The sequence below is a fragment of the Apaloderma vittatum genome, unplaced genomic scaffold (genome assembly GCF_000703405.1).
Source record: "Apaloderma vittatum isolate BGI_N311 unplaced genomic scaffold, ASM70340v1 scaffold15167, whole genome shotgun sequence".
Taxonomy (NCBI): Eukaryota; Metazoa; Chordata; class Aves; order Trogoniformes; family Trogonidae; genus Apaloderma; species Apaloderma vittatum.
This window is the reverse complement of record NW_009724722.1, coordinates 25,471-47,794: the sequence shown is the minus strand read 5'-3', so window position 1 is coordinate 47,794 and position 22,324 is coordinate 25,471. Positions and strand designations below refer to the sequence as shown.

Sequence of the window (22,324 nt, the reverse complement as noted above, 5' to 3'; positions counted from 1 at the left end):
ACGCTGGAGCAGGTCGCTGCCAGAACCTGTAGCCCATGGAGGAGCGAATGCCCACGCTGGAGCAGGTTGGCTGGTGGGACTTTTGTGACGCTGCGGGGCACTCGCGCTGGAGCAGTTTTCCTGGAAGGACTGCACCTCAGGCTCACGAGGGGAGGGCTGCCTGTCGTGAGGTGTCTCATGTTGGGCAGTTTGTGACGAATTGCCCTTCGTGGGACGACTCACGCCAGAGAAGAGAGCATGAAGCTTGTCTCCCGTGAGAGGGACCCCACAGTGACCCTGGGGAAGAGTGAAGAGTCCTCCTCCAGAGTGAAGAAGCAGAGGAACCAACGTCAGATGGACTGACTGTAACCCCCATTTCCTGTCCCCCTGCGCCGCTTGGGGGGAGGGTGTGGAGAAACCAGGATTGCTGTTGAGCCCGGGAAGAAGGGAGGAATGGGAGGAAGGTTTTTTTTTCTTTTAAGATCTGTGGTTTTGTTTTTTTTTATTTCTCACTACTCTTCTCTGATTTGTTCTTTTAATAAATCTAACTAATTTCCCCAAAATCGAGTCTGTTTTGCCCGGGATGGTACATGAAAATGATCTCCCTGTCCTTATCTCAAACCTTGAGCCCTTCGATATATTTTCTCCCCCTGTTGAGTGGAGAAGGGAGGGTGAGAGAGCAGCTCTGTGGGCACCTGGCTGCCGGTCAGGGTCAAACCACGACAATGAGAAAAAGTTTCCTCATGGCCCATTCTGCCAGGTCTTAACGAGCTGACAAATTAACGCCTGACTTGTGCCCAGTGGCTTTAGATGACATCCAACAAATGGGACCAGATTTGGAAAAAGAAGAGAAGTGTTGAGGAGGATGGTGGTTTCATTAATGGAATCAGACAGTGACCTCGCTAAGTATCTTTAGACTTTATTGCAAGGAGTTTTCTTTTTACATACTATGTATTATCTATATGAAGTTGTCCCGTGTATAGAAATTGAGATATATGATGCGTAGCTGCAGTGCAGTCTTTTCTATACAACCAATTTTAATCAATCTACATATTTTCTGGATCTCACCTATCACTAAAACTTACAAATCAATTATGTGCTCATTTAGCGGTATGGTCAGATCCATCTTCAGTGATTTATAGATGATACATCATTATTAATATTTAGAGATAAAAATATACTCCTGTAGGAAGTGGAGGCAGGATAAAATCTGTCACTGTTTTTCATTTGGTTTTGACCTTTGGTTGTGAATTTTCTCTCCGGAACGCCGTTATTTGTGGCCATCTCAAAACGAAACTCCATTCTCACCAGGCATATTCAGAATAATTGGAGCTGCTCCATAATTGTCCGTGCTGAGGTTGCCATGGGAACTCCCACCAGTCCCAGGAGGCTCCATGGACCAAACTAGCAAGTCTTTTAACTGCAATATCCACTACTTGTTACACACATATTTTCCTGTTACAGTATTTTACTAGTCAAAGCAAAAAAGCAAGATTGTTGAAATGCTGCAGCCTTACTGTATTTTTCAAACCTTGTTGTGGCTTAAGCAGTAATATGTTTTTGCCCAGTAGAACATTGTTCTGATTTTTTTCACTTGGGGAAAAGAAATGTGCGAATTCTAGGACTTCTATTGTAGGAAGTTGTTTCACTTTTGTCAAGCCCTGTTTCCTGCAATTTGCTGCTTAGTAAAGCACTTTTTACTATGTAAATATCACCTTAGAATAATAATAGAATAATACCGGTTTAAGAGTAAGCTGGTTAATTATTCTGCCTGTCTCCTTCTTTCCATATTACCATCATGGAAAATGTTATTAAAAATAAAGTAGCCGTTATGGTCCATATGAATCAATTTTTTTAATAAGAAAAGGAACAGAGTAGCTATAATCCTTTCATGTGGATACATTTACCAAGTACAAGGTATATTAAACGATGGGAGCGATCTGAGTCACTACAGTCGGCTTTGGTAATTGAAGTGATCCAAGCAAGTTGTTACCAGGGAATAGGTTACTGCTCATATAATCTTCATTTTAAGGCATCAACGGGGAAGATATGTAATAGTCCTCCTGGTACAAACACTTAAGACATTTTCTTCTAATTTCCTGTAGTGTAGCTCTCTGCATGGGTTTCAGTAGAACAAAATTGTTCCCTTAGTTCCCAAGAGAGAGCTCAGACCACTGTCCCCACATGGGGATCCATGAGGGACCATACTGGTGGACCTGGGGGAGTGCTTCCTTCGGGACAGACACCCACATCTACCGCTGCATAACCATGGCATCGAGTTGTGTGCACGTCGGAGATGTCAGCTGAGACATCAGGCGTGAGTGGCTTTTCATGGATGCTTCTCATGTTTTTGTACCGTTCCATTTAATTTAGTGAGGAACATTGAAATCACTCCAAAATAAGATGGTGTTATTCCGCTAAGTACTTTTCCTGCAAAATAATTGCCAGTCAGTGTTGGCAAAAGCAGGTACCACTTCCGTCTGTTAGTTGACCTAGTCGCCAGCTCCATAAACCCGTGTGTCGTGGGAAGGCCAGGCAGGTACCCAGGGCACGTGCCCATACTGGGTGTATGCTTCATTTCCGGTCTCCCCTTCCTGGGATTGACCCAGGTGGTAGTTAAACCATCCTGGAGCAGCTCTTATTTGTTCTAGTACAGTTTCCTGATGGGCTCTTTGCTGCCAAGCAACGACATGACCTGGCTTTGAGGTGTTTCCCCGGGGCTGTAGCTGGTGGGGTGGACACCTCGCGCAGCTGCTTTGGCTTTTCTCAGGTCGTCAGTGCACGAGTTCTGTTTTCAGCTGCTTTGTGCCAGGGGAGTCGCTGGTGAAGGCTGTGCGGAAGCTAGACCTGTAGTTTCCTTCTGCAGAAGTGAGGCGTGTAATTTCTCTTTGTAGCCTAAACAGAATGAAACATAAGGAGAGGGGGAATGGAGTTCAGAGCAGAGTGGTTATTGTATCTGAAAATGGGAGGTGTACAGTCAGTGGTGACATTCTGGTGACATCTCAGTGCTTCTAAACATAACTGTTGTTATGATCCTAAAGAAAATGCCTTTTAAAATGCCTTACCATTTTAAATATGAGAACAGGGACAATGTGGTGCTTGGCCATCAGGCTTGGTTATAAATACATGGAACCTCTCCAGTGACACAGGACCTGTAGATATTTCTGCTTCTGATGTGGTACCAAACTCCTCCAGTACGCAGAACAGCGTTTTGTGGGACCAAACTTGGGTGAAGACATGAATTCATGACAAGTCGCCTATGTCAATCCACATAGCTGTCTCTTGCACGCAGAGTTAATGCTTATTTACACCATCAGACCTCTCCTTGGGGCAGTACAGCTGGTGTTAAATGGTATTTGAAAATATCCGCAGGTGTCCAGGCACAATTAAAACTTTTTGATGAGTTTCAGGGCTGTAATAGTCCAACGCTAAAGAAACCTTTTTCATTTATTTATCATTCCCTTTCTGAACATCAGTGCCTTGGTTGGTTTCACTGGAGGTACTGCATTTCTTAGATCTTTAACACTCCCTTTAGTTCTTTTTTTTTAAAGTGATTTCTGGCTGCTTTATTATAGAGGAGGAGGACAGTACTTTCTGCATTAATAGGGCACTTTTTCTGTTATACACAGTAGTCTTAGGTCAAAAGGACTTTTTCTTTCTTGCCTTTAATCAACGGCCAGAACATCCTAGAGTAGTTTCAGTTCTGAGCTGGAGGCTGGGTAAATACGCTGCAGTTGCATCTCCAGGGCCCTACCAGAAGCCTCCAGGGATGGTTTCACTTAAGAACCTAATGAATTTTCTAATTGAATGTATTTTCATTCAAAAAAAAGCACAGAGGAGCTTGTGCTTTTGTGAATTTGTGAGTTGAGTTCTTCTGGTCTCTGTGTGTAAGTCCTGTAAGGGCTGTAAAGGAGACATTTCTTAAAAGAAAAGAAGGACACTGTCTTTGAAGGACAGTGATGTTTTTACCCCAGAGCTGTTATATTGCAGTTATTTTACTCTTTAAAAAAAAAAAATGCAATCTCTGCCCTACCTGTATCTAACCAGTATGTGTTCCCATTTTGAAGCAATAACTGTAACTTCAGGCAGTTCAGCAGAGGTGACATGGAAAAGAGAAATAACATTGCTGACACTTTAAATTGTAAATGAAAAGATTAAATTTGCTTTTCAGGAAAGAGACACTGAGCTGCACTGAAATCATGACCAGCCAAAATATCACTGGCACATCAATCCACACTCATTATATACATGGAGATATAAAAAGAAGAGCTTCTCTTTTTGGCCTTGGCACTCATTCCTATTTTTAAATTGTGCATATTTAATCATTAGAGAATAGTTTGCAGCATTATAGAGATGCTGTTAAATGTCTCCATCTGTTCTATAATGTAGTTTATCACAGGGAGTTCCCTTACGCAGTTATATGGAGGTTTCCCATCCACTCACCATGTCTGAAACTAGAGAACTTGAAATTTCTTCACCAGCTGCCATACATCTCTGGTCTCTGTTTGTAGCAGCTTGTGGTTTCTGAAAGGCTTTTCTCAGTCTGTGTGTTGTGATTTAAGGTGAAGAATGTATGTAGAAAAACTGGTAGCAGAGATGTCTTTATCCCTGATGTAAAGGTTAAATGTGTGTCTCAAAACAAAGCAAAAAAAAAAGGAAGATCAGAAGCAGCTTTTGTGCTGTCACTCGTCTACAGCACTCGTTAGTTGTTGGGAGCCCAGAGCACACACCTGCACCCACAGTTAGCGTCATGCATTGCCGTGGTCGAGCAACACGTGGAATGTTTCATGCATGAAGTGCTTGTATGTGCAAGGCTGAGGTTGACGTTAAGAGCAGGCGCGTGAAGCCCTGTCCTTCCCGGTGCTGAGCTCCTTACCGGCACGGGGATTAACACCACGATTTCTTTTCTGGGATTTTTCTGTGCGTAACAGACGTGTCCATTTCTGTGTTCTTGCTGCTGTGTCTTTGTTTGTTTATTTCTGCTACTAATTGTTGTTGCTTTGCTTTGCCAGCCCTTTGCTAACGAAGCAGTGTTTCTCCCTTTCCTGTCTCTTCCAGGACTGTCACGTAAATATCCACTTCTCCAAGGTAGTTTTCTCCTCGCTGTTCTCCTGCACCTTTTTCTTCACACACCCCTCTTTACCAATGTTTGAAGTTTATTAAATCCACTTTCATTCTGCCGTATTTTAAGGATGCACTCTTTTTTCCTCCAGTTTAAGCTCCTCTAATGGATAAAATAAATTTGAAGTATCAGTCTTTCATTTGTCACAAAGTACTCCCCAGATTAGAAAAAAGGGGTCATCAAACCTCGGCAGATGCAGCGTGCCTTTCCTTTTGAACGAATCGGTCAGGTGAACGCCACCTTCTCATGGAAAATGGTGCATCTTTAATTTGAAGGACACTCATAGAACTTTAAATAACTTCCACAGATCACATAATGCCCATGTTCACTGTGTATTTACGTAGATAAATTTACATACTACAGCATGCGTGCTTTATGATATAATATACTACATATATTGCTATATGTTCATTGGAGTATGCTATATCATAAGAGATACTACCCATATGCACGGATGCTCTGACACCTGAAATACCAATTTACCTGTTTACTTTCTGTTTTACTTCTTTCACCAATCTCCACATCACTGAATTATTTCCATAAAAGATACATAGCAGCATTGAGATATACATGTGTGGACTTTTTATGTGCATGTGTTTCTAACAGATTATCTTGCTTCTTTAGGGCAAACAGTACTGACACAACCAGTTTCGTATATTAGTTTCTACAGTTTAAATTTGAAGCTCCTGTGCTATAACATGTCTTAAGAATGTAAGGTTGAAACTATTATCATCTTTGAATAGTGTTTTTACAATTTAAGTTGACCTAGAGTATTTCACATGTTAGAGCTCAAAGCTTAAAATACCTAATTTAAAAATTAAATTTTATTTTTGAAGGGTTGTTTATATTATTAATGCATGATTTTGCCAACTCTTTGTATACTGAACCAGAAAAACAAACAAGACCATTTGTCATTGCCAAATATTTCCTAATGGAGTAATCGTTGTTAGGTGATCAGTAACTTATTTTCTTTTAACCTTGACTCTTTATCTCAGAAAAGCCTGTAGAGAAGAGGACTACCCTTCCTCAGTCCTTTACGCCTTTCTTATTTGAAAAGAAAATCGCGTGGTGGTTTCATTGATGAAACTCATTTAATGCAGAGAAGTTGCAAGTTTCTCTGTTTAAACAGATTTTAAACCAGGGCAAAAGTTACACTGAAGAATGTATCTGGGATAAATATGAAGTTATGTCCAACATCGTGGTGTAAAATCAAGCCCTTGAAGTGCCCTGACACGAGCTGACAGAAGTCCTTGGTCAATTCGTTTTCATCATAGGAGTGCATCTAAAAATCTGAGCTGAACACTTTCCTACAGCTGCTGCTTTGCAGGCAAAATGCGCCCTGAAGTCCTTGAGAATTAGAAACACAAATTCCAACAAAGAAAGTTAGTGCTCTGTTCTGATGCGAAGACTCAAGAATTCGATTTTTTTCATGGAGAAAAATGCTTCCTTGTTTATAGTCTGTCTTTTCTCTCTAAATTATTACAAAGCCCTGTTTTCCTTGCTGCTGAGAGTGACTTACCACTCTAACCTGAGCCCCAGAGCGGCAGTGCCCGCTGCAGGCTGATGGCCCCTGACGTTAGCACGTCTTTGGAAATGGTTTCGTAGATAAATCAGTTTATGTGGCGCTGCTGGGGAGGTTGTGCTCCCAAGTTTACAGGATCGGAATTGAAAGGGAACAGCAGGAGCAGACGAAGAAGGAAGGCTGTGTTCCTGAGGAGAATGGAGCATTTCTGAGCTAGAAATGAGTAAAATGTACAAAAAAATGATTCTGTAACACCATAGCAAATTCGAGACTGCTGTGAGTGAGCTCAAACAGCAGAAATACTTGTTTATGAAATTACCAGATATTGGGAAGGATCACACATTGATGGTGCTTTTGTTCTGCCAGCAAAGTATGTATTTGTATAGATTATTTTTGCAACATCATGCAGGAAACACTTTTGTCTTTGCATATGTGCATTTGTGTGCATTAAATAATTTCATAGCGTGTTAAGACTTGGATGCAGAATCCTTATGTTTTAAAATCAGTCCTAGTCTGCAGCTTTCCATGATTGCACTGTTTGATTGCAGGGATTTGCACTAAGATCACGTAGAACTGAAATCCTTAAATATTATTTTGGACAGAATTTATTTTTGTCTGCACTGAAATTACTTCTATGCTTAGAAGCAATTTCTACACTCTAGTTTTTTCTTTTATTGAAAATTAGCACTTATTTTCAGAATTAAAAAATTAAGGAACATATATAAAAGCAATTGGTTTTTTCACACTTAGGTATTTGCCATTCTAGCACCATATTAGTTGTTAGGGCTTTTTATTACCACTACCGCAGGATATTTCTGCAAGAATTCTTTAATATTATTCCTAGGCAGCTTCTTTTAATTACATTTCATCTAGTTAGATACTGCTCTGTTCCAGGGGAAAGTGTGGTTGGCAATAAAGGCAGAAAATAAAGTAGACTCAGGTGGCTGTAGGATTATTAAACAGATTAAACATGTTGACAGTGCCAACTGGGTAACTGGAAACTCTTCCCTCCCTAGAGTCCACCGCTCACAGCCAGACATCCGTTGTCCAGGGTGATATTCCCTGAAACTCTTCTTGGGATAAATACATCCCTTTTCAAATTACTTGCTTTCATAGTAACTTGACTCTATTGTCTATGTTTTCTAGGGCTCATGGTTACCTTCATCTTGTGCCTGGCAAGTCTGAGAATTTTTTAGAAATCATGTTTTCAAGTACTTCATATGGGTTTAACTTCTGTACAGCAACACAAAATTTTAGAAAAAGAAATTAATAGGAAATGTGATAAACCCCCCCCCCCCAAAACACCCAGCAGCTCTGTTGAGATGCTGTATGGTATATTAAAATGTTGTGCTGTATGGTATATTAAACTGTTATCTTGTCCTTTAGGATTCTCTTACTGCCTTTGTGCTATGTAAACATCCATTTAATGTGTATTGAGCTTGAAAAAATCATTTCTCCTCGGAGCGAGAAACCACAAGGGGTCAGCACAGAACGCAGAATAGCTCCCAAACCAAAAAGCTCTCTGGCAAAAGTCCTGAAAGAAATGAAATTGTGCAAATTGTTTGTGTGTATATATTTAGAAAGATACATAGCCATTAAATTAAACTGCTGTTTTGATAAAATTCAGTATAATGATTTTCATACTGCTCTTTATTCAGGATTTTTAACTGGCACCACTGATAGTTTTTCCTCTAATCAAAATAAGTTAACGATTTGCAGCCATAAGAGCGAGTGTTTCCTCTGCTCACCTTTATATTGCTCAGTTCATTTCTACCTTCAGGTGCCTCATGAATTCTGCAATTTCCTGCCTTTCTGCCTTCGTCGTGCTCAGCTTTACATGCTAGAAATGAACCTCTATAGGAACGTCTGAGTCACTATGCAGAAAAATCTCATGAATTTTGTGAACCTGCAAGTTGTAGAAGAGTCATGGGTTCCAAACACACAGCTCATCCTAGGATTGGTCAAATAACTCCATTTTGCTAATCATCCAGAGTTCTTTGTGGGCCACTTCGCTTTCTTTTCTGTTTTTTGTAACTCAAATTAATTCATGAACGCTCTGATGCTGTCGTTCCTACTTGATGAGCAAAGCAGTACAGCAGGTGGGTGGGCACCAGGGGTGGGTTTCCTGTGTTCTTGGACATACTTTCTCAAAAAAACGTATTTTTAATCCTTTTCACATATGGCACAAATTCTTTCCAGGCAAATCCTTTAAATAAATTTACTATTACTAACCAAAAAGGGTAAGTATGGCACATGTTTAATGGGAGGAGGAGAGGAAATGAGAGGAAGAGTAAAATAAAGACATAAAATAGCCTCTATTTAGCTCCCAGGTAGGGTTTTATCACCCTCCCTGTTTATATTTTTATGAACCATCCTGTTGGCTTTCGTGCCTTTTTACTAGCAATGGGAATGATATTTTTTTCCCCAGCTCTTTTTTCAATAACTGTTTTAGTTGTTGAAATTTTACTTCACTTTTATACAGTGTGTTCTTCACTAGCTACATACTAGTTGACCATAGTGACGTCGCCATCATGAAAATAAATAGGAGTGCAGTTTTCTACTTATTGCATATTTTCAGGGTCTTCCTTGGTGCAGGGAAATTTTGCAAGGATGCCATTTCACCAAGAAACACGTGGCTGGAAAATGATCTGTGAAAACCTCATGCATCCTCGACCGTGTCCGTGGCGCAGTGCATCTCTCTGGTACGGCGTGTCTCTCTGGATTGCAGCCTCTTGTGCACTCTAATCTGAGCAGGATCCTCTCTGCATGGAGAAATATGTGCACGTACATTCGTTAGTGCAATTTAGTTCATTAGTTTTTTGTTCCTGACAGGAAAAAATAAGAATTTGTGAGAGTGCACAGTAAGGTGGGGAAAAGCTGTGTGTTGACTTCTTCATGAGCATTTGTTAAGCCAAGGAAAGATGCCCAAGAGACAGAGACTGTGTCTTTTGCTCTGTTTCACAGGAAATTTAATGTGGAAGCATCTCCCTGGATTGCTCAGTGCATGTTTTGTAGGGAAGCAGGTAAAATGGCCAAGGAAGTCCTTTCCCCCTGTTGGCTTCCAACAGCAAGGACGTGAGCTGAGGCTGGCCCAAGCTCTAAGGCTCATGCCATCCCCTCTCTGGTTAGAGCTGCTGGGTTGCTACATCATCCTGAGCTGAGGCCCTAACTTTCTCTTTTCTCTATTGTTTCCATGACTACAAAACTCTCCGCTAATGAATTAGGAGCTTGCATTCGGTTGTGATATTAAGCTTAAAACTCAGTCTGGTGAAGTAGGAGGTCGTGCTGGGGCTTGGAAGTGGACTCTTCTCATTTCAGCTTCTCAGCATCCTGGTAATTAAGTTATGTAAGTAGGAAATTGATAGTCATTCATAGCATCTATAATTACATAGAATTGGAAATGCAATAATGTAAGAAACAAGCTGTCCCAATGATGGAGAATATTTCAGTGAGTGGGAGTTTTTTCCTCTAGATTTTGATTTGAAATTTATCGGACTTATTTACTTTATTAAATGCTTGCTAATGGCTCAACCTGTGGATCAAAATCCCCATTGAGGTTTCATGACTGGAAACCTGAATAAGGCTTTTTGTCTTTCCTTGAGTCTTGCATAAATTATTTCAGTTTCTCCTTTTTACGTCCTTAGTATGAGTGTTGCCAGTTCAGTCAGTGACATCTCCTGTGGTTTGTTGGAGGTTTGAGCTGCTCTGATGCTTCTTGTGTAGAGTCCGGGTAGCAGCAGGCAGAACTGAGCATTGATGTCACCCTTGCAGCCAAAGCCTCCTGGGCTGTAACAGTGAAACCAGAACGTTACTGTCCCAACTGTTCCTTTCATCGCTTCTCAACACCTGTTTTGCTGTTTCTTCAAGTGATCTGCAGAGTGTTACCCGCACCTCTGCTCTGGCTTCAGGCTAATTCCAGACTCAAAAGGAACGGAAGCGTTGGGGACAGTTTGTGCTAGCGTGAGATGGTTCTGTCACCCGGCGATATCTGAGGAGCTCGCTGGGGTCTAGCAAAGAACTTCTGAGAACTTGTTGCAGTGTGAGAAGCAGGGATTTGTTAGGGTTTTGCAGAGGAATTGAATCCTGGCAAGAGGACATTCCTGTTCTGTGGATCTCAGTAAAGTCTTGAGACCTGAGATGAAGCCTCCTCAGGCAGTCGTTTGACTGCTGACCTTGGGGCTACCGAAACTGATTTTTTTCACACTGGCGACTGAAGCCAGCGCTGCTCTCAGTTGTCACATCATTCATTTGCTCTTTGAGGTGAATGCAACTGCCTGGGCAAAGCAGCCGGTGCCAGGAGCTGTGGAGGAGTGTGAAGATGCTGGTGTGCCCGGCAAGGCCGAGCTGTGTCTGGCAGAGTCTGGGCTGCTGAGAGCAGAGCTCTCCGAGGCTCTAAGGTCCCGGTAGGTGTCGGTGGAGCCAACCAGAGAGGCATGAAACACGGGGACAAGCGTACGTGCTGCTTCCATGCAGCAGCTGCGTGTGCGCATCCTTCCACCCACATGACGGGGATTCAGCGCTGTCGTTAAATATTCTTCATTTATCACTTTCTCCTCTTGAAAATTTGTTACCGCTAGATCTCCCTGCTGGGCATCGGCGTGCTAAGAGCGAGTTGCCGTGACAACCATGAAATGCATCTTCTGCTGAGTTGCACTTGTTGGCTTCAATGATTTTTCAGGGGGAACGATGTGGGGTTTTCCCTTCTGAAGCTGTGCTTGGAGGAGAGTGGGATGTGGCCGCAGGTTCAGGCAGGGTTGAAATCCAGTGTTCGTTTTCCGTATGGAACAAAGCCCATTGCGCTGAGCAGAGTGTTGCCAACAGCAGCAGAGCATAAATAATGAAAGTGAGCGACACAAGGTGTTAAAGCTCTGACATAACGATATGTAGCTCGTTGCCCTAAAGAGACTGAGGGTACGAATGTGAATTGTGCATTGGTTTTTGATTCTTCACAAATTTTATTTTATTGGCTAGTGGGAAAGATGACCGGTGCACTCATTTTGCTCTGTAATTTTTAAGTTTCTGAGCTGTAGTTAATAGCTAGAAAGCAGAAATGCTAATGTTCAGATTTAATGTTTTGTCCTATTGTCTTCACAGTAAAAAAATCACAAAATTTTGAAAAGATTCAGCAAGAACATTTACTGGGATTTAAAAAACTGAGTGAAATAGCAGATTACTATTCCCCAAATCAGTTCTTTTTCTTCTTTGTTTCCCACTCCTCATTAGGGTTTGGCGAATAGTTTTTTCATACTTAATTAAAAGACCAATTGTTACATTTAGATGAAGAATGAATTGAAAACACTTTTACTGCCAAAGCTGAGGTATCTTGGTCAAAAAGCAAATACTGAATTTCAAGAGCTTCTCCAGTGTAACACACTGTAACTTCTGTAACACTCCATGAAGAAGTGAATTTGGGCTGAATATATAAAGTTTGTCTCACCTGTGGTTTCAGGGTAAAAGAACTGGCCGAGATAAGGTGCGTCCAAACCAGAGGAAGTAAGATGACGTGCATGTCTTGTTTTCTTTTAAGATTAACTCTTCTGCTACTAGTGCAGACTAATTTATCTTTAACATACTGTTTTCCTGGTTGGTTTGCTGCAAGCTGGCTTCGGTGTGACAATATCGTGTTTTCATCAAAGATGTTAAGCCAAGCAATCTGATTAATCCAGGGCCTGGAATGCCTTCTTCAGCTAAAGCAAGTTTTAATATCCATTTTCAGTTTTGCATGTGTAAAGCTCTGCGTCACAAGTTGCTCTCCTTACACGCAGTTTTTCTATCCGAGGGAGCCCTGGACTTCTTTGTTCCTCCATGGTTAGTTCTGTTGTTAAAACAGCATCCTCAGGAGTGCTGGAAATCACTTCCATCCAATGTCTGTCCTATTTTTAGTTCTTAAGTTGACCTTAACAGAGCATAAACCTCAAACAGATTCTCTTCCCTTCTCGTAAACAGTAAAGCTATTCATCAAGAGCAATCCTGGATGCAGAGGTGACAGAAATAATGGTGTGTGCTTTTACATTTCATTTATGAGAATTAAAATGCATCACTAATGTAGTATTTTCTCTAGCATATTTATTTTTGTTGTGCTCCTCTTCTTGGCTGTATTTTAACAGTAGCTTTAGTTTGTAGTCCTTTATATGTAGTATCCATGCCCGTAGCCTAATTTTGTTCCAGTAGCTCTGGAAATTTTTTTGAACACTGCTAAGAAGAAGACAAAATGGTCTGCCTGAGGCTAAGTCGTAATTGAAACATGTTGCAGTAGCTCTTAATGCATCATCTGTGAAATGTTTTGGTTTGGATTATTATTGTTTCCTTTTCTTTTTCTCACAGTCCATGTTTGCCAGCTTTGAAATTCCTACTAGATTTTCACTAGGACCTTAAGCCAAAAAAAGGGATTCACACGCTAAATGTGAGAAACACTTTTCATCATGCTCATGAATGGCCAGTGGCCTGTCTGAAGGGAAATATGGGTCTTTGATAAGGTGATTATTTAATAAGGTCCTTAAGCCATTCCACCGGGATCCACCTGCTTTCATTCAAGTCAAGTTGTTCTCCGGAATTTCGTGGGTGCCATGTTCCTACCTTTTCTTACACACTTTTTACACCAGGGTTCTTTCTCTCTTTACACACACCGATGCCCCGAGGTAGCTCAGCGCTTGGGATGTGGTGGCCGGGACTCGCTCCCCATCAGTGCCTATCATCCGTCACGGCCCGAGGAGCTCCTGCTCCACCTGGAGCAGATGGCACAGAAGCCACCCAACCGAGCAGGAGGCAACCGACGTTCTCCTCAGAACTCTACCATGTGAAAAAGAAATAAGCAGATTGAGAGCGACGTCTTATTTTTTTAAAAAAAAAGATAAAACGTGGAAGTAGATGAGCATGTCTCCGGCTCATTGAATGTCAGTGTTTTCTTGAGGGTGCAGAGAGGCCTTGGCTTGGTTCTGTGATATTATTTTAAGATGCCGCCTTCGGATCCTGACAATTTGATCTCGCGTGTGTGTGACGGAGCAGGGTGTTGGCAGCGCTGGCAGCGGCCGCAGGAGCCTGCCGTGAATCTGCCGCTCTTTTTTTGTGGGAAAAGAGCTGTTCTGCCCCGAGCCGGGGCTTGCAGCGCTGCAGGGAGCCCTCGCCCTGACCTTGGGAACAAACCACCGTGGAGCAACATTTCGTTTGTTGTTTTGAATGACACGCTTTTCAAACAGGCTGCCGACAGCCTACCCCGTGGGTTTAAAATATAAGAAATAAACCCAGTGTTTTCCATTCAGTGCCTGATCTGGATCTCCCTTACTTGGGGAAAAGAAGGATATTGAAATTGCTTCCAATGTCAGAAGAACGGGATCTTTTATGTGAGGTCCCGTGTGTGAGAGCATCAGAAAGACATGGCCAGCAAAGCTGCTTCATCCTAGAGAAATAAAGAATATTAGGATTTTTCTGTTCTCGCTTGTTTTGCTTATGGCTCAGTCTTGTGTCGCAGCCTTGAAGGAGCTTTGTCCCAACAAAGAGCTCCGTTACAGACACAGGATCTGCCTAGGGGACATCTGTCCCCCGCAGCACTGGGGACTTGGGCTGGTGCCCAGGACTGGCTCTTCCTAAGTGTTTGCACAGCGCGTGGTCCCCGTTAGCTTCTCCAAGTGCTGCTTTCATACAAGCAAGTAATAATAGTGGGGGAAGAAATTCCATGTTTTAAGCTGTATTACAGTTAAAAGAAGAGAAATCAAACCTGCCAAAATCCATATCCTCGTGGAAGAGTATTAAGACTTTCTGCATTTATTGAGTTGCAGGAAGAGTCATTTGGTCTGAATATACTTTTCAAGTAATGTGGTTATTTTCTCAGGGGATTACTTGACATGACTGCCTGCAGTGGCAGAGGGCTGCAGCCTGTGAATGGAGTTGTCCCTTTCAAACTTGTGGTTTTAAACATGTCTGGGGAGGGGAAAGTTTGTACCTCCCAGTTTTCAGTGAGACTGCCAAAGGTGTATGCCGGGCCAGGCTTTTACAGGGATTATTTACTGTGTGACTTTGAATAAACTTTAATTTGTATAATTTACTTTATCTGTAAAACAGTGATAATACACAAATACCATCCTTTCATGGTGCAGTGGGAAAAGCAGTTATTCTTGGATTGCAAATGTATGTCAACAGCAGAAAATAAATAAACCATATTGGAGGTTACACACCAGATAGATGAGGGAAAGCAGTTATATCCCAAAGTATCATTAAACCTTTTTGGCCTTGCTTCTGATGGTATATGGGACTATTTTGAGGAAAAGAGGGATGTTATGTTGTAGCCTGCGTTATGTTGCGGTGAGTCTTACCCTTTTCTCTTCTATTAACTTTGAGATTTGAAATGCAACTTAACTCGAGCAATTACATTGGTGTCTCATATGAAATACTGAGACTGTTGCAACCTTCTGCAAACCAGACTGCCTTGCCAAGGCAGAGCCTTTGTATGTCATATTTCCCTTCCTCCCTTTTCCAGATCAACACTTGATTGAAAATCAAAGTTGATTGTTTTGCTAGTTTGAAAGTGGCCATGTTCATCTGCATTAATTCTCATGTGCTGTGTGGTTTTTTTGAAATCTAGGTTATTTTTCTTAATGCATGTCAAAGATGCTCTAACTCTTGCTATGCAGTGATGCTAAGAATTACCTCTTTAAAGAGAATGGATTGAAGAGACTGTTAATTTCCTAGAATACCATAAATAGATTATAGCATGATATTTTTGAAGGCCATTTTTCGTATTTCAAAATAAAAGCACCAGATAAACCTGCTTTGGGCATGAGAAGAAGTGTTTTTTTTTTTCTTTGGCTTTGGTTTTTGCTTTGGTTTTGCTCTTCTAACCAGATAAGTATATCTGCTTTTATCTGGTTATACATGTACACAGTTTTACACTTTAATTCACTCAATAACCTCGAAAGTATTGCTGGAATGAGCCTTCGACATTATATCTGTGCAAATTTTGTTATGCAGCCTTTCTCCTGGGAATGCCACCTCCAGTATGGTCATCTCTAATTGTACCCTTCACCCAGTGATCCACTCAGTCAAGAAAACGGGCTACACTTCTTACTTTCCTATTTTTGTGTGTGTACGTGTGTGTATGTTCTTCAGAAAGCCAAACTCGGGCCAGCTGGTAACAAAGTCATTACTCCAACAGAAGACAAGAACTCAAGTGTGCCATCCAACAATCTGGACAGGGTGAAGCTGACAGATTTCAACTTTCTCATGGTTCTTGGAAAGGGGAGCTTTGGGAAGGTAGGAATTCTCAATAACTATTCCACTTACATTCTTTTTTTTTTTTTTCTATCATGAGGAACAGTGAGTGGATAATTCTCTAAGAAGCAAAATCCAGACTCAAAAGGATGTTTATTTTTGAGGGAGATTTTCTTAACACGGAGTAGGATGATTCTGTAAGGGCTAGCAAGTGTCAGTCATGAGTGGCAGTTTTCTTGAAAAGGTAAAAATAAAAGACCCCTCAGACTGTTGGGAAAGATGTAAGGAACAGATGCTGACTTTTAGATCCTCCCTTCTTGGCAGTTTCAAGGAAATTAAGTCTACTTTTCTGGCTTTACTACCTAGGTCACTCTGCCACTTCTGGAAGTCACCCACATTGGTAAGGCTGAATATTGGGGAAAACCCAGGAAAAGTATCTATATATTTGTTAGCCGAAAGAAAGGACTGCTATTTTTCTGACTGTTTGAACAGCCACTGATGTGATAAAATGCCCTTTACTGAAGAAGTCCTTCGGGACTTAACATTTTATCAGCCCGTTGGCAATGTGCCCGCGATTAACCTGGAGGGTTTTGGCACAGGCTTTGTTTAAAATGACGGGTACAACTCTTGCAGTGGGTGAGTAATGATGGTATTTTTGGCGTTTTGATCAAGCAAGTCTATACCAATAAGAGGAAGAGCTGGATTGCCATCTATACAGATCTTGGGGCATATGAATCACCTTCCCTCCTTGGTGGGGGGGACGATTTTCACCCTGTCTGTCTTTGTGCAGGTGATGCTGGCAGACAGGAAGGGGACAGAAGAGCTCTATGCAATCAAAATACTGAAAAAAGATGTGGTTATTCAGGATGATGATGTTGAATGTACAATGGTTGAAAAACGAGTTCTGGCACTGCAAGATAAACCACCGTTCCTGACACAGCTTCACTCTTGTTTCCAAACAGTTGTACGTGAGCTCTATCTTTCTCACCACCCTGATGTTTTCCATATGATGTGATCAAGGATTTTATCAATTTGATAACATTTATTATGATCCAACCTATATATCATAGCTTCTGCACATAGAAAATGCTGATGGAGGAGATACTGCATGTAATTACCTCTTTTTTAAATATAAAATGTAGGTTTAAAGATTTTTCTAGATACGGTAATTCAAGCAGACCAGTGTGACAATTCATAAATTTAATAATGTGTGCTTTGCTAAATCAGAGCCTTAAGCCCAGATTCCCAAAGATTCCTAAATACTTTTGAGGATCTGGGGATAGTACTCGAAAAGTCATGAAAGCTGTTATATCATGAGGTGATTAGTCAGGAATCAATGCTGACGGATTTAATTTAATTTTCTGGCATCCCTGGCACAGAGGATAGCATTGTTCTTTTTTTTTAACCTTCCTTCCCTGTACGTCTGGGAAGTGGACATTCTTACTGGAGTCACTTGGAGAGCTCCCTTTCAGTCCTCTGAAAAACGAGGGACAGACCTTTTGGTTTAAGTCTTATTGTCTGAAGGTCACTGGATGAGCAAACACTAAATAGTCGCATAGGTTATGGTCATGTGTTTGATCTGAGATACCTGGATACGGCCTTTAGAAGTCCTTATGTAAAAGAAAAATGTCCCCACAAAAATAACTTATTGCTGTCTTCTTCTCGCTGAAATATATGTCTATGAGAAAATAGTTTAGTGTCACTTTTAAAGGTTCCAGATACTTTTGTAAACCCTGCAATAACTTTTCTTTTTGTCTCTTTTTAATAATCAAAAATGTATACTTTTAATACCTCAGGTCTTCTAAAGGAAAACTTATTAGGAAGGATTGGAAATGGCCTCAAAGCAAGAATTTTTAACCATACTTTATTATTTATTTTTAGAGAGACAGATTTTCAAGACAGAATTATGTGAATAGTTATGGGAACTGCTGTAGACACATAGTATATAAAAGTACATCACTAAAATTGGCAAATCTGGACAGATCTCATCAGTCATTTACTCTTGCAGGTTTTACAAAACATTCCAGTTCCATTTCCTGGTCTATCAATTCTGCCAAAATGTACAACGAGTCCTAATATTCTTAAAAGCTTTATAATAACTTATTAGTGCCTTTTTTTTTTTTTGCTGATCAATGCATATCTAATATTTTCTCTAATGTATTTGTGCGTGTCTTTAACACTTTTCCCTAGGACCGTCTGTATTTTGTTATGGAGTACGTGAATGGTGGTGATCTCATGTATCACATTCAGCAAGTAGGAAAATTTAAGGAGCCACAAGCAGTGTGAGTGTTCACATTTATTTATTTAAGTCATCATCTTAATTTTACACCGTCAGAGGATTAGATTTCTTCTTCTTCCCAGGTTCAGAATGAAGTCTAGGCTGACCTTTTTTGATTGTTTTTTTAAGGCTGAAGTTTATGTTTAAAATGTTGTTTGCACACGTAGGGCAAAGGTAGCTATGCCTTTTTATTCAGAAACACAGCACAAACAAAGGCATGCGATGTCTACTTTAAAAGTGACAAGAATTTAAACGAGGCAACAGGAAATTAAAGATGTTACTTGGTATTCTGCTGTTGTTTTTAAAAGTGAGCATAAAAAATGTGAGTAGCACACTTGAGTCTCAATGAATGTTATAGGGAAAGGCAATATAAATAGACTCAGCGCTGCAAGGTAAATTATAGTTTATTCAAGACAAATTCAGTGTATATCACGTAAGAATTTCTGTCATCCTACTTTTTTAGAGAAGTTTTATTTGTGAGCAGTTAGTAAATTATTAGAAGCTGTTTATACACATGATTCCTTTTAGGTAATTGTACGTCTGGCATATCAGTGAGCAACTGGTAATGATCTGTAGCATACCCAAATGCGAATAGATCCATCAGTATCATTTTGGTCATGCTTATAACATCTCGTCATCCTTTAGTCGTGTTTTGTAAGTCATTTACAAGTGAAACTTTAAAATCAAGTGCGACCAACTGTTTTAAGAATTCAGCTAAAACAGTTTCTCATTTCAGTTTAAGTAATCGGGGCTCATTTAAATGACAGGCCTTCTAAATATAAGTATTAGAGATATAGAACAAAATTTCAGCAGCTTGCTGAATAAAAACTCAAAGGTGTCAGATCATCCTTGACTCCCAGCAAATGTAACTTGCCAACACCCGCTGAAGACTCCGGTGCTGTGTGACAGCTTCTGCCTGTGGAGCATCTTCCAGCACGTGTGTTCGCAAACACCTCTCATCAAGCTGAGCTTTCCCTTCCCTTATGCTAGCCTAAAAATTAATCTCATCTTTAAATAATCCTCTTGCATATAATTTGCGCAATTCCACAGCAACTGACTTCAAGCATCCATCAATATTGTATATCTTTTAACTGCATTCTGCAATTATATTTTGTATGGTAATCATTTTCATTAGCTTTATGTAATTATTCCATTAACAGCCTGTACAAAGGAGTACTGTTTCTGCAAATTAACTCGTGCCGTATGATTTGCAGTGTAAATTGACCTGAATTCTTTAATTCTGCATTGATATGTGCTTAGAGATAAGGACCTTTGCAGGCAGTTAGATCAGTGCAGTAAAATGCTGTGCTCCAGCTGCACCATTTTTTGTACTCTAGGGAGACATTTTCTTTTTCTTTTTTTTTAATTCTGCATTATTTTATCATCAAATACTTGAAATGTATCTCTTAAAGTCAAATCAAAGAGGTCTTTTATGTCACCTGCCTGTAATATATATATTTTTATACTTTAATATATATACACTATGAATGTTATATAATTTATGTGCTGTTGTACTATCATTCTTTATCATGATATATTTCCAAAATATTTTATCAGAAGGAAATCATGAAGCAATAAGAAATCTGTTGGGTTTTTTTCATACAGGTTCTACGCAGCTGAGATCTCAGTTGGGTTATTCTTTCTCCATAACAGAGGGATTATTTATAGGTGAGTATAATCTAGCATAAGTAATCTCAGTATTATTTTTAAAATCACCAGAAGATCAATTTATTTAACATTTCAGTGCATTTTTAAAAGCATTTTATAAAAAGCAATCACTGGACCGTTCTTTTTGTTGTGTCGGTGCTGGAAACCAAAGCCACGGCTCCGCTTGAGCTTCTCTGACCTCTGTGCGCTGCCCAACTCAACTGAAAACTCTTGAGAATGTAAAACATTGTCTCATGCATGATGTTTAATAGTTTTTTGTGTTTGGAAGTCTCGGTGTGAGTGTGCTTGTGGGCATTTAGAGCTCTCTCTTCGTTAACTGCCCAGGTTCAGGTCATTCTTCTGTCCCTGCAGTGAGGTGCCCAGCTCCATCCAGCCTGCCGACAGCCACGCGTCTGTCCCCTCTGCCCCCCAAAGAGCTGCACATGTTCCCCGCCCAGACTCTGACGTAGATAAATTGAGCCCTAGTTGATCCTAAACATTAACATTAAATTACTGTGATTCTTCACAGAGATCTGAAATTAGATAACGTGATGTTGGATTCAGAAGGACACATTAAAATTGCTGATTTTGGGATGTGCAAAGAACACATGTTAAATGGAGTGACAACCAGGACCTTCTGCGGCACTCCAGACTACATTGCACCAGAGGTAAATACTTACCGTTTCAAGAACTTTTAATCCCTGAAATGAGGTGTGTCACCACACGCATCTCACACCACCAAGTTTTGGTAGCTGTGTCTCTGCGTACTGTGTGGACGGCACCGTTTGCACTTCTGGAAGCTTGTTGGATAACTGTGAATTAACACAACGTTGTCAATAAGGCTTCACTCTGTTGATTGATGACCTAGCTTTTTATGAGATCAGTGCTTCAGATTTTGTACATACTAGTAAAAGGCTTAAAAAGCTGGATCACCACGAGATTTTAGATTTGTAGCCTGGAAATGTTATTCGGCTAAACTCAATGCTTCAATTTGTGAAGTCACGGAGAGTTCATGGGCGTTATTGATGAGGTCAGCAAACATTTTACTGGGAGCAAACACAGTTATTTAATGTATTTCTCCATAAGTTCACACAGCTGAAAAAATACATATATTTAAAGGGTTGTTTGGCATTTTCAGGAAGTCGCAAACCACTCACTGATTTTTGGAAAGTGACTCATGAGGTCTTGAAGCTTTTCACTGTCCTCCGTTTAAAGCTCCTGTAGTCTTTTCCAGGCCATGTCTTACACGTGGTACACAGGTGTCACGAGTTTCTGCTCTGGATCTCAGGAAAACTCCGGTCATTGAAAGCCTGAACAAAGCTCTAAGATTGGGGCTTGAGTGGGGATGATGTAATAAATACATTATTTGCCTTGAGTAGTCTGTGACTTGGTGATACCTGTGCTGCTTTCAAGCCACTGAAAATCCCATTTGCACACAAACCTAATGCAGTGGGTCTAAAATGAAAATTTGATCACAAGGATCACAGTTCTACTTTAACGTGCTGTGATAAATACGAGCTTAGAGTTAAGATTTTCAGGCTGGATCTGATTTGTATTTCAATAGTTTAGATATAAAACATTAAAAACAAGCACATGTGGTGATTTAGAAATGATTCAAATATATGAACATTAAAATCTGGTATTTGTGCATACTGAGCTTTCAAGAGTCTTGATTTGTTTGGCTGCAAATTCAATGCAAGAAGCTCTACGCTGATCCAAGATACTCAGTGTTTCACTGGATGTTGGGCAAGAGGCAATTCTGGCTGGAACATTTCTGGCTCTAATTGAATGTTTGTTGGAATATGGGAGATTTATACATGAACGAGTAAATTAGTGTCTAAGGTGAATTTTTTCAGCTCTGTGAAAGGAAAAAAAAGATTGTTTTTTTCCCATTGCTAATTCATGTTTTTCAGAGTGAAATGTTGTGTCTTATAAAACCTTGATTTTTTCCACAAATTGCTGTTGCTTGCAGCAGGATGTCAGAACAAACAGGGCAGTATTTCATTTTCTCCTGTCAAAACATAAATGAAGCCAATATTACAAATTAAAAAGTGTCCTTTCTCTGGCCAGTCTTGTGCCAGTTAATACCAAAGAACGTGTTGTCAGTGCCAAAACGCTCAATATGGGTCAGCGTTGCAATGATTTGTTTTACTTCATTAGGAAATTTCATATAAAAAAATAACCCTTTTACCAAAACATTCTGTAACTGGGAGGAAATTAGTCTTTTCTATTATCTTACAAACAGATATTTATTTGGCTGATTTTCTTTCATTTCTGAAGACGTTATTGTGACTGACAAATTGCTAACTGGGTCGATGGTAAACTTCAAAGTGAGATTCATGTTTCGCTTGCGGGAGCGTTTCAGCACGTTTCCACGGGCGAAAATTTATAAATTTATAATAGATTATAATGAGGATTCATTTGCACGGTACCATTCCCTGCTGGGTGGAGATAAGTGGGCTGAATCTGAGCAAACTCTTGAAGATGTCTAGAGTAGGGTAGTCCTGCGAGTGTGTTGCACTCAACTGCAGAGAATTAGCTCTTTTCATCAGTTTTTGGGAAATAATGTTGT

General features: G+C 40.4%; 1 protein-coding gene across 1 annotated transcript in view; it reads left to right on the top strand.

Moving 5' to 3' along the window:
• LOC104276351 (protein kinase C alpha type) overlaps positions 1-22,324 on the top strand; it is a 94,064-nt gene that overhangs the window by 60,839 nt on the left and 10,901 nt on the right. The window contains exons 8-12 of the mRNA XM_009872632.1: positions 15,726-15,869; positions 16,618-16,791; positions 18,018-18,109; positions 19,711-19,773; positions 20,282-20,420. Of these exons, the coding sequence (XP_009870934.1) occupies positions 15,726-15,869; positions 16,618-16,791; positions 18,018-18,109; positions 19,711-19,773; positions 20,282-20,420 (612 nt within the window). The remainder of the gene's footprint in view (positions 1-15,725; positions 15,870-16,617; positions 16,792-18,017; positions 18,110-19,710; positions 19,774-20,281; positions 20,421-22,324) is intronic.